Source organism: Ochotona princeps, chromosome 3 (genome assembly GCF_030435755.1).
Source record: "Ochotona princeps isolate mOchPri1 chromosome 3, mOchPri1.hap1, whole genome shotgun sequence".
Taxonomy (NCBI): domain Eukaryota; kingdom Metazoa; phylum Chordata; class Mammalia; order Lagomorpha; family Ochotonidae; genus Ochotona; species Ochotona princeps.
Genome location: NC_080834.1, coordinates 116,317,423 through 116,329,614, shown reverse-complemented (window position 1 = coordinate 116,329,614; position 12,192 = coordinate 116,317,423). Strand labels below are relative to the sequence as shown.

At 43.3% G+C, this 12,192-nt stretch overlaps 1 protein-coding gene across 5 annotated transcripts in view; it reads left to right on the top strand.

The window, feature by feature from the left end:
* LRRIQ4 (leucine rich repeats and IQ motif containing 4) overlaps positions 1-12,192 on the top strand; it is a 20,618-nt gene extending 8,426 nt beyond the window's left edge. For 2 of the 5 annotated variants that reach the window (XM_058661131.1, XM_058661130.1), the window contains 4 exons: positions 1,791-1,964; positions 3,784-3,922; positions 7,891-8,087; positions 12,017-12,192. In XM_058661131.1, the coding sequence (XP_058517114.1) occupies positions 1,791-1,964; positions 3,784-3,922; positions 7,891-8,087; positions 12,017-12,169 (663 nt within the window). In that variant the 3' untranslated portion in view covers positions 12,170-12,192. Of the gene's footprint in view, positions 1-1,790; positions 1,965-3,783; positions 3,923-7,890; positions 8,088-9,890; positions 9,962-12,016 lie in introns of those variants that run through there. The other 3 variants (XM_058661132.1, XM_058661133.1, XM_058661134.1) reach the window with 3 other exon arrangements.

Below are 12,192 nucleotides of genomic sequence, written 5' to 3'. Positions count from 1 at the left end.
CACCTGTCAGAGTGGCAACCCAAAAGGGAGGTGCCCACTGTTTCCCTAATGGACCCAATCCCACTCCCAGACCTTGTACTCTCCAGGTAGTTCTGCAGTTTAAATTGACAGAAGTTCCCCTCCATGTCAGCATCTGCCAGCTGATGCTGCGGCAAAGCCCATCCAACTCACACTACTCTGACTTATGTGTGCACCAGTAGGAACAGTCAACCAGCCTGGCTTTCCCCTGATCCAGCTCATATGGAATCAACAGATGTTGTAACCCTGCCCAGCCTGGTCTGCTCCCATCCCAGCTTTCACACTCACCAGTGGGAATAGTGGTCCTGTACTACATAGATTAAAAAATATATATTTATTTTTACTGGAAAGGCAGATCTACAGAGAGGGGAAAAGATAGAAAGATCTTTTACCTGCTGGTTCACTCCCAAGTGGCTACAATGGCCAGTTCTGAGCTGATCTGCATCCAGTAGCCAGGAGCCTCTTTCTGGTGTCTCACATGAGTACAGGATTCCAAGGCTTTGGACCAGCCTCTACTGCTTTCCCAGGCCACAGGCAGGGAGCTGCATGGGAAATGAAGCAGCTGGAATATCAACCGGCATCCATATGATCTTGGCACATGCAAGGTGAGGATTTACCCACTAGGCTATTGTGCTGCATAGATTTTATATGTACCTTGCTACTTACTACGAGAAAGCCAAGATGACATACTGAGTCTGAAAATGATGGCAAGCCAATGAAGTATCAGCACAACTGTCTTCATTTGATGCTCTTCAGATCTAATGTCCTTCCAGAATTATCTTACACTTTGATGTATGATGGAGCTTTGGAACTTTGGCCATCTTGAAAAGTCTGAACATTCACTGTACTTTGACAAATGGAAAGTTGGGGCTGACATTTGGCCTATAGTTAGTGCATTTGGGGATGCCCATATTCCATAGTGGAGTTCCTGGACTTAAGTCCACCTTCACTGCTGATTCGAGTCCCTGCTAATGCACAACCTGGAAGTCGGCAGGTGATAGCTCAAGTAGTCAGGCTCCTGTGACTGGCATGGGAAACATGGATTGATCTGCTGGATCAACCCTTGCTAAGTTGGCATTTGTGGAGTGAGCCAAGAGATGGGAGCTCGATCTTGCTGTGCTTTTTGGATGAGTAAAGTAAATAATTTTTAGAAAGCTAAACCTAGATCCCAGTGCAGTTGTCTAGTGGCTAAAGTCCTTGACTTGCAAGCACAAGGATACCATATGGGGGCCGGTTCTAATCCCGGCAGCCCAGCTTCCCATCCATCTCCTTGCTTGTGGCCTGGGAAAGCCATCGATGATGGCCCAAAGCCTTAGGACCCTGCACCCGCGTGGGAGACCCGGAAGAGGCTCTGGGTTCCTGAATTTCAGTTGACACAGCCCCAGCATTGCGATTGTTTGGGGAGTGAGTCATTTGATGGAGTATTTTCCTCTATGTCTCTCTTCCTCTCTCCTCCTCTCTGTATATATAATTTACCAATAAAAATAAAAAATAAAAAAGGAAAGCTAAACAAGGAGCTGTTGTTGGTCATTTCTCTATAAATGCATTCGCAGGAGGCTGAATGGGAAACACCTGAGTCCAGACTGGAACCAGGCTCTGAAATATGCAATGCTGAGATCCTAAGCAGTGATTTACTACTGCATCAAACACCTGCACCTGCACCTGCCGCTCAACTTCCTCTTTAGTAATCTGTCCCAAACCCAAATCCCAATTTGTTTGCTGATGACTCATAATGATCTCACCTGAAACTTTTCTTTTTGGATTATTTCTAGTTACCTTCAGCATTGAGCTTACTCTCGAAACTAAAGATTCTTGGACTCACAGGAAATAAGTTCTCCTCCTTTCCAAAGGAAGTCTTCTCCTTAGTGTCACTAGAGAAGTTATACATTGGACAGGACCATGGATCCAAGCTTACCTATTTGCCAGAAATGATTGAGAAACTACAGGTAAATCTTGCCAAATGAACAGGACAAACAGCACAGGTCTCTGCCCTGAAAAAGTACAAGTTACTCTCATAGGTTGAATATCGCCTTTACTGAATTCCCAGCTCCAAACCAACTGTAACTTTACCATATCAGGCTTTCACTGTCGCAAGTCAACTCACTTCTGACAACAGCTGCAGTTAGGTATATATAGTGCCGATTTTCTTTCTTTCTTTCTTTCTTTCTTTCTTTCTTTCTTTCTTTCTTTCTTTCTTTCTTTCTTTCTTCCTTCCTTCCTTCCTTCCTTCCTTCCTTCCTTCCTTCCTTCCTTCCTTTCTTCCTTCCTTTTCCTTCTTTTTAAGATTTCTTTTTGTTATTGAAAAGTCATATATACAGAGAGAAGGAGAGAAATAGAGACAGAGAGATTTTCTGTCCACTAATTCACTTCCCAAGTGGCCACAACAGCTGGGACTGAGCTGAGCTGAAGCCAGGTACCAGGAACTTCTTCCAGATCTCCCATATGGTGCAGGGTCCCAAGGCTTTGGGCCATCCTCAACTGCTTTCCCAGGCCACAAGCAGGGAGCTGGAACATCCAGGACATGAACTGGTACCCATATGGGATCTGGCACTTGCAAGGTGAGGATTTTAGCCACTAGGCTACTACTCAGGGGCCTTGTTATGTTTCTAATTGTCATTTGGAATGTTTTACCTGTCCAAATTGAGTCATACTGCTTTCCACTTAATTTTCAGTATGAATAAGTAGCCCCTGCAAACTATGCTATTTTGAATTATACATTATGTAATTGACAGGAGTGGGAACCCATATTTGGATCCTGAAGGGACAGTTAGAGTACTCTCCCTGTTCAGTGGCAAAGCAATCATATTGTCCTAGCTTCCTGCTAAGTCCACAGTGCTGCACTGAATCCTAGTGAAGCAGCACAACTTCGTTCAATGATTGCTACTGGTATGTCTTTGCAAATGCAGCCTTATTTTAATGATATAGATGTGGACTACTAAATAGACCCTGGTTATGGAAACAACCAACGACATATAGAGTACAGATAATTCTCCTTTTTGTTGCTCTTTCTTGTACATGTTATGTCACAATCATATTTAGAATGAAATAGTTAAATACACTCAAACTCATATCTGTGCATTTTACCTACTTCCACTATGACAAAATTGGGTTGATACTTTGCTAATTATGTAGCAAGTTGCAGAGGTAATTTGTCCTTAACAGGCTGGCATTATGGCATAGCAGGTGAAGTGGCCACTTATCACCAACATCCCACATAGATTCCAATTCATGTTCCAGCTGCTTCGCTTCCAATCCAGCTCCTGATAATGGTGTGGGAAAGCAACAGAAGATGGTCCAAGTGTTTGAGTCCTTGCCACCCACATAGGAAACCAGGATGAAGTTCCTGGCTCCTGGCTTCAGCCAGGCCCAGTCTGGTTGTTGTAGCCTTTTGGGAAGTGAACCAACAGATGGAGGATTTCTCTCTTTCTCTGTCTCTAAAACTCTTGCAAAAACAAATAAGTCTTTCTAAAAATGGGTCATTAAAAGGGAGCATGGTAAATGATTAAAATTATTTTCCCCTAAAGTACTAGTGAAGCAGATAAGCATATGATTCCCACAGCCCCTTTCCTTATGTTAGTGAAAACCAAGTATAATGCCTTCACTCAAAAATAATTTTTTAATTTTGATCTTTTAAGTATGTTTTTCCATGTATCCCAATGCATGATTTTTCCAGTGAAAGTGCACAGGTATCCATGGGTGATTTTGGTTATTTTAATTCATTTATCTGGGTAAGGATCATTGATGTATATTCTTGCATTATTTCAGAATCTTAAAGAGCTGTATATAGAGAACAATTACCTGGAATGCCTGCCTGCATCCTTGGGTTCAATGCCTAACCTGGAAGTTCTTCTGTGCCAGCACAATTTGCTTAGGAAACTCCCAGATACCATTTGCCAAGCACAAGGTAAGAAAACTTAGTAGCTTAGCAGACTTTAAGGTCAGGATTTCTCTTTTATTTTCTATTTTGATTATATTTTTGAGAATCTTTACATAGTTAATTAAGGTAAAAAGGTTCAAGGGCTATAGGAAAGTGGGTAAGACTATTATTTCCATATTGTTTCCTTCATATATCTGACGTAAAGTGGGATGTTGAGGGAGAAGCCCCACCCAGTTTCCCACCAACCCCAGGTCCCAGATGCGGGGCATGCTCTGAGATACTTGCTCAAGTGATTTTGATAGTTCACCAGGTATGAATCGCTGCCAATCTCGCCAGTCGAAGCACAATGAGGTCATTGAAAAATATACTGATTGACATAGTCCATCAGAGTACCCGTTTGCCCAGTATTTCGCTGCCAACATATAGCTGAGGTGGTTGATTGACTTGTTTTGTCTTCTGTCTTTTCTTGGTTAGGGTTCTGAGTCTGGCATTTTGATTGGGGAGATCCCCACAGAAACTTTCTCTGAGGTGTTCTCAGACCAGATTCGTATGTACTAGCAAGTACAGGACCCCGCACAGTCCATCGCCCTGATCAGCTGGTGGTTGCAATTGCTGGGTTGGTTGTTTTCAGCCCCAACTTCCACTGGGATCAATGGATGTTGCAGTCCAGCCTGGTTCTGCCCAACACATACTCAGCCCTCACATAAACCTAGTCAGAGCCTAGTCAGCAGCCCAGTCAGAGCGACCCACAATAACCCCCACCAGGCCCGCCCCCTACCCTGGTTTGCCAGTATGTGTAGCAGACTAGTCCAGTCTGTCCCACATCCCATTTGACTCTTGTACATGTTGATGGGTATTAAAGCTTAGTTCCATCTAACCAGTTCAACTATCCATCCCTCATGGATGTTGTTGGGTGCCTCTCTGTCTAGCCACCCCAGCCCCTGTCCTAGTTTTCGTGCCCTGCCATGGGCGTGGAAACCCAAGAGGTAAGGAGCCCACTATTTCCCTCCCTGATCTCTCTCACTCCCGGTTTAAGCACTCTCCAGGAGGTTCTGTGGTTTGACTTGACAGAATTAGCCCCCAGTTCCAGCTTCTGCCAGCTGATGCTGTGGCTAAGCCCAAACAACCCTCACCCACTCTAATTTTGTTTGCAGCAGTAGAAATAATCAGCCCGGCCTGGCTTTTCCCTGATCTAGTCCACATGAGGCCCACGGGTGCTGTAGCCCTAATTAGTCTGGTCTGCTCCCATCCCAGCCCACGCTGTCCAGTAGGAGTAGCTGTCATGCAAGGGAACCCCCCTACCAGCTCCACCCCCTCCCTTCCTGGTTCTCACGTGTGCTGGTTGGGCGCTGCAGTCACATCTGGTATAGGCAACCTCATCTTGGCATTCTGTATTGTGCAGTGGCTTTTGTCGCGACCAAACCTGGCTCAACCCACACTCTGTTCTGGTGCTCAGATTTGCCAGTGGATGACGTGAACTGATTCAGCCTGGCCTGCCCCTGACCCATGTCAAATGTATGCCAGTGGGAAACTTTCCATGGCCTATTCTGAGCTATCATGCTTCTTGTGCTTACCTGCAGGGTCTGTGTCCTGCCAGAGGAGTTGCCCAGGCTCCTCCATCAGAACCTCTCCCAACGCCAGATTTTGCGCATACCAGGGGGTCCATGAGCCAGCCCGATTCAGTTTGCCTCCTGTCCTAGCAGGAACAGTGGCTTTTCCTGACAGGCCTTCAACACAATCTGGTCCTTACTGTTGGATGTTTCAGCTCAGCCATGAGGCCAGGATTTCTCATAATGAATCCCTTGTTTGCTTTATTAAGGATCCTTCTTAGTGTATGGGTAGCTGAACCCTAATCCATGACCTTTTTGCAAGGCTTGCTGCTCAAATTCAGGAACCCAGGTGCTATGATTACTGTAGCTCAGAGCCTCAGAATCACAGTTAGATTGTTTGCTGAGTATTGAAAACAGGAGTAAATAGGAAATGCTGAGAAAGTCAGCTTTCATTCATCCACTCAGGACAACACCAGTTATGACTTACTGAGTATGACTGAATGCTAAGATTTGGAGTTGGCGTCCTGCAGCAGTTTTTCATCCAGGTCACATAAGTAAATAGAACAGTATTGACCTACAGTAGGGAAATCAGCAAAGAGGTATTTTGGAGCTGTATGATTGATATGGAAACTCATACATGATTCCTAAACATTAAACCACATCAACTCTACCCTCTGGCTCATCCATCAGCCCATCCATCAGCTTCATGAGCCTCACTGAGCACCTACTGGAACCATATTAAAAGGGTTTTTGGTCATAGTATGCAGAATCCCCAGACTTGCAGATATGTTTTCAAACTTTGAGTATTCTCTGATGAAAGCAGGATGAAGGAATAGAAGAGTGAAAATTCTGGCCTACCCATAAGACATTTAAAAATTCGGAGTGAAGTAGGATAGTAGTATTCCTTAAGAAGGATCCTAAACATAAATTTCTGTCCTTGTTCCTGGTCCCTGGAAGACTAAAGCATTCTCAGAAATATTCAGTGTTTAGTATTTTCCTGTCCCTGGTATTTATTTACACTAGCTTAAACAATTTTGAATCATTATAAAAAAGACAACTTGGTTTGCCAGATTGAATTCTTTAGTTGCATGGTACAGCAAGCAACAACATTTCAAAGTAACTGAAGAATGTGTATTTTAATTTTGTTTGCCATCCTTTTCCCCTTTTTAAGTTTTTTTTTTAATTTATTGGAAAAGTAGAGTTACAGAAATAAAGAGAAAGATGGGGGAAAGCAGAGAGATCTTCCATCTGTTGGTTCACTCCCCACATGACTGCAATATTCAGTGCTGGGCAGGCCTTAACCAGGAGCTTGGAACTTCACCTAGGATCTAGTCCTTAGGCCATATTTCCCTGCCTTCCCAGGCGTAGTAGTAAGAAGCTGAATTGGAAGAGGAGCAGCAAGGACACATACAGATGCCCACATTACAGGCAATGCCCACATTACAGGCAATGACTTGTTCTTTTTTTTTATTTCTTTGTTATTATTATTATCATTTTATGATACAGTTGATATAGTTTGAAATAAATTTATCTTCAAGTCCACTTTTCACAAACTTTTTTTAAATCTGTTTATTTTCATTTTATTGAAAGGCAAAGGAATTGAGAAACATTTTCTACCCATTAGTTTATTCCCCAAATGCCACACAGTCCAGGGCTAGTTCAACTTGCAATTAGGTGATGAGAACCCAATCTAGGGCTAGACCATATTGAAGCCAGTAGCCAATGACTCAACCCTGGTTTTCCATGTTTATGTGTCTGTGGCAGGAACCCGCCTTCTTGAATCGTTGCTGCCTTCCAGGGTCTGCATTTGCAGGAAGACAGTCAGGAGCTAGAGCTGGGAGTGGAACCAAAGCTCTCTGGGCTTCGTTATGGTTGTCTCAACAGCATCTTTAACCACTAATCAGTGAACGCTCCCAAAACTTTTTGAAGTGCCCTTGTATTAAAAGAAAAAACAAAGACAGATCTTTTTTTTTTTTTTAGATTTATTATTATTGGAAAGCCGGATATACACAGAGGAGGAGAGACAGAGAGGAAGATCTTCCGTCCGATGATTCACTCCCCAAGTGAGCTGCAACGGGCTGGTGGGTGCCGATCTGATGCTGGGAACCAGGAACCTCTTCCGGGTCTCCCACGTGGGTGCAGGGTCCCAAAGCTTTGGGCCATCCTCGCCTGCTTTCCCAGGCCACAAGCAGGGAGCTGGATGGGAAGTGGAGCTGCCGGGATTAGAACCGGCACCCATATGGGATCCTGGGGCTTTCAAGGCGAGGACTTTAGCCACTAGGCCACGCTGCTGGGCCCAAAGACAGATCTTTGACGAAATGTTATAAAAGAGTTCTGTCATCTTGTTCCTCGCCTCACTTCTCATCTACCTGGATACATCTAGGTACTAATTTGTTGTTGCTTGTCATCAAGATAAACCTATCATTGAAAACTTTTTTTTTTCAGCTTTGAAAGAACTATGGCTGGATGATAACTTGCTCACCCATCTTCCAGAGAACTTGGATTCCCTTGTGAATCTTAAGGTTCTGTCTCTCAAGGACAATCCAATGGAAGAACCCCCCATAGACATGTGTGCTAAAGGCATTGAGGCCATATGGTCCTACCTTAAGGAAAGCCGCAACAGAAAAAGAATGGCAATAAAGGTAATATCAGCAGGCATTCTCACGAAGGCACCCCCATGGTTTTGGAGGGGGTCCAGATCCCAGGGATTTTCTTTTGGGGCAGCTCTTGATGCGTCACACCTGGTCCCTCCATCTTGGAGAAGAGACTCACAGCTACTTTCAGACAGATCTGAATATTTAAATATTTTATTACAAAGCTTATATTATGGCAAAGGTAACAGTTACCAGTGAATTTTAAATGTTGACACCTTAAAATAGAGCTATTAGGTCAGTTTTTAAAATTTATAGTGGAATATTGTCAACATTAGTTTTTCAAAACACTTTTGAAGCTCTTACTTTGCAAGATTCTTTTTCTTTTGGAATATGTATTTCCATCCCACTTTCTCCTCAAAATCTCTCTCTATATAAGCATGCATATACATGTACATATATGAGTACATTTTTAAAATCTCAAGCCTTCCATAGAGCCTTTTTATTTATTCTGTAAATAAGAAAAGTATTTATGGAATTAAATGTTAAATTAAAAAAAAAATCTTTTTTTCTGTGACCATAGGGTTTTAAAATTTTTTGTTTCAAGATTTATCCATATACTTGATTTGGTTTCTTTTTTGTTGTTATTTTTTTGTTGTTGTTGTTTTCAAGATTTGTCCATATACTTCATTTGGTTTCTTTTTTTTGTTATTTTTTTTGTTTTGTTTTCAAGATTTATCCATATATTTGAAAGTAAAAGTCACAAAGACAGAGGGGGACCATAGAAATCTTCCATCATTATTTTGGGCATAATGGTTAGGACTGGATTGTGCCAAAGCCATAAGTCAGGAGCTTCATCCGGGTCTCTCACATGGGTGGAAGGGGCCCATGTACTTTGGCCATGTTTGGCTACTTATCTCAGGGCACTTGCATGGAGCTGAATCAGAGGCGGAACAGTGGGGACATGAACAGGCACCCACGTGGGGTGCTGGCTTTACAAGCCGTGGTTTTAACACCATACAACAACTCCAGCCTGATTTTTTTTTCAGAGTTTTATTATTTATTTGAAAGGTACAGAGACAGGTGGAGAACTCCCATCTATTTCCAAGTGCCCACAGGGAGCTCTGTCTAGGGCTGAAACTCACATCTTAGAATTCAAGTGAATTGTCATGTGGACTCAACCTGAGCCCAACATGTTATTTCAGAATCTGCATTAGCAGGAAGCTGGAGGCAGGAGCTGGAGCCAGGAGTTGAATGCAGATGGGATGTGGGCACTTAACTACTAGGTTAAACATTCACTGCTACCCCACCCATACTCCCAATAGGCTGGCACCATGGCGTAGCAAGCTAATCCTCCATCTGGTGTGCCAGCATCCCATATGGGTGTCAGTTCATGTCCAGGCTACTCCACTTCTGATCCAGCTCTCTACTTATGGTCTAGGAAGACAGTGGAGGATGGCCCAAGTGCTTGAAGCTCTGCACCCACATGGGGAACCCAGAGGGGACTCCTGGCTCCTGGCTTCAACTGGCTCAGCTCTGGCCATTGTGACCATTTTGTGAGTCAGCCAGAGGCTAAAAAACTTTTTCTGTCTCTCCTTTTTCCTTTGTAAAATCTGCCTGTCAAATAAAAAATACGTAAGTCTAAAAAAAAAAAATTCACTCCTGTAAAACTTTCTAGTCTTCCAAATGGCTTTATATTACAATTACTAGTAGTATAATTACTAGATATCCAGGATATTTTATAAAGGCTTAATCAAATGCTACTTTTTCACTAAGTTTATGTATTTATCCATGAATTACTAATTTCTGAGTCAAATTTCATTACAGATTCTGCTCCTACTTTTCATTTTACAGATGAAAGCTCCAAGAAACCTTGCTCACAGCTGAGCCGATAAGAGTGGAACAAGCTTTTTATTTTGCCTGCATTGTTTTGTTTTATTTTTGTAAAAAAAATTTTATTTGTTTTTACAGAATGACACACAGAGAGAGAAAGAGATCTTCCATCCGCTGATTCGTTTCACAAATGGCTGCAGCAGCTGCAGCTGGGGCTGGGCTTGTCCAGGCTGAACCAGAGCTTGGAATTCTAACCAGGTCTCCCCCAAGGGTGGAAGGAACCCAAATTTTAGGCCATATTATGCTTTCTTCCCAGATTGATTAGTAATGGAGCAGTCAAGACTCTGATTTGGGATGCCTTTATTACAAGCAGTGGCTTAACCCAGTGCACCACAAAGCTAGCCTGTTTGGGTTTATATACAATGATTTGGGGCCCGTACAGCAAATTAAGTCACCACCTACATTGCTAGCATCCCATGTGGGTACTGGTTTGTGTCCTGTCTGCACTGCTGCTTCTCCTCCTCTTCCTTCCTCTTCTTACTCCTTAAGATTTATTTTTTATTTGGAAGGCAGATTTTACAGAGAAAGAAGGAAAGATAGAGAAAAAAAGGTCTTCCATCCACTGATTTATTCCCCAAATGGCCACTATTACCAGAGCTGAGCTGACCCAAAGATGGGAGTCAGGAGCTTCTTCCAGGTCTCTCACCTGGCTACAGGGTCCCAAGGCCTTCCACTGCTTTTCCATGCCATAAGCAGAGAGCTGGATTGAAAGTGGAGTAGCCAGGACTAGAACTGACACCAACATGAGATACTGGCTCCATAGCATGAGGGATGGGGGGGTGGGGGGTGGGGGTTAGCCTGTGCACCATGTAAGCCCCTACCTGCTCCACTTTTGATTCATTCCCTGCTCCGCTTTATCTTAGTCAAAAGGCCGAGAAGGAATTCAGCTCCCTGCTAATGGCCTGGGAAAAGCAGCAACAGATAGCCCAAGTGCTTTGGATCCTGTACCCAAATAGGAATCAGGCATCAAGCTCCTGGCTCTTGTTACGGCCATCTGGGAAATGAAACAGTGGGTGGAATTTTCTCTGTCTCTGTGTCTCTCTCTCTGTGTCTGAAATTCTGCCTTTCAAGTAAATAAGTAAATCATATATATTTATTATATGTTATATATATTAACATTATATATAATATATAAAAACTTATATTGTATATAATTATATATTATATATAATACATTTAACTATATATTATGCTCACACATCTCTGAACTTCTTACAGACTTAAATGCCCCCCCTAGAACAGATAGCAGATCTTAGCTGACCTGCCAACTAGTATTTCTTCTTGCTACACCATAGCACTGGAACCTGGAGTACTCATGTAAAGGTGGCAAAAAATGAGATCTTGGGAATAAGAGGAGAGGGGATGGCCTTTAGGTAGGGGCCCAGATCATCAAAAACTGGAGTAGAGAGGGCCTGGGCACTCTCATTCCTTTCCACCATCTGCTACAGTGTGTATTCATGTGGTCGTTGGGTTTTCTTCCCCCAAGAACACAAGCTTCCTTCAGTCAGGGACATTATAACTTAACCACTAATTCCCAAAGGTTTAGAACAGTGGCTGGCACACAAAAGATTGAAAGAGTCCATTCTTCAACTCTCCCACAATGGCAATGAAGAAAGAGAAAATCCAGTTAAATCATACCCCACTCTCCACATCTTTAAGACCAAATACCAGAACAATAAAAATCACCGCTTCTTCAGTGTCTTAGTCCATTTTCTGTTGCTATGACAGAATACCTGGAATGGAGGATTGATGCAGAATAAAAGCCTGTTTTGGCTCACGGTCCTGGAGGTTGGGAGCCCGAGGGACATAGTAGTGACATCAGGCCAGGGTCTCATAACATGGCAGGGTGAAAGATCAACTGAATTGCATGCAAGAGAGAGGCAGAACACAAGGGGAGGCAAACAGCTCTCAGAGGAAGGCAAGAACTCACACACTCCTGAAAAACTTAACACAGGCCTGCAAGAGCAGCACTGGAGTCACAGGAACCACTATCACCTCGGGAACCAACCACCAACTGCACCTCCACAGGCACCCCCTGGCAGCCTGATGCCAGCTGAGTCTGAGTTTGGGTTTAATCTTGCTTTCAGATTCAGGCGTGGTGGCGTGGAACAATGGTGCGGAAAGGCCTCGGGAGATTTGGAGACCTAACAAAAACACGCAAGAAAGGCAAGACCTCTCCAAAAGATAAGAAAGGAAAGAAGGATGCAAAAGCAAAGCCTGAAAAGGGAAATAAGAAGTGATTTTATAAATGAATGAACTGAGA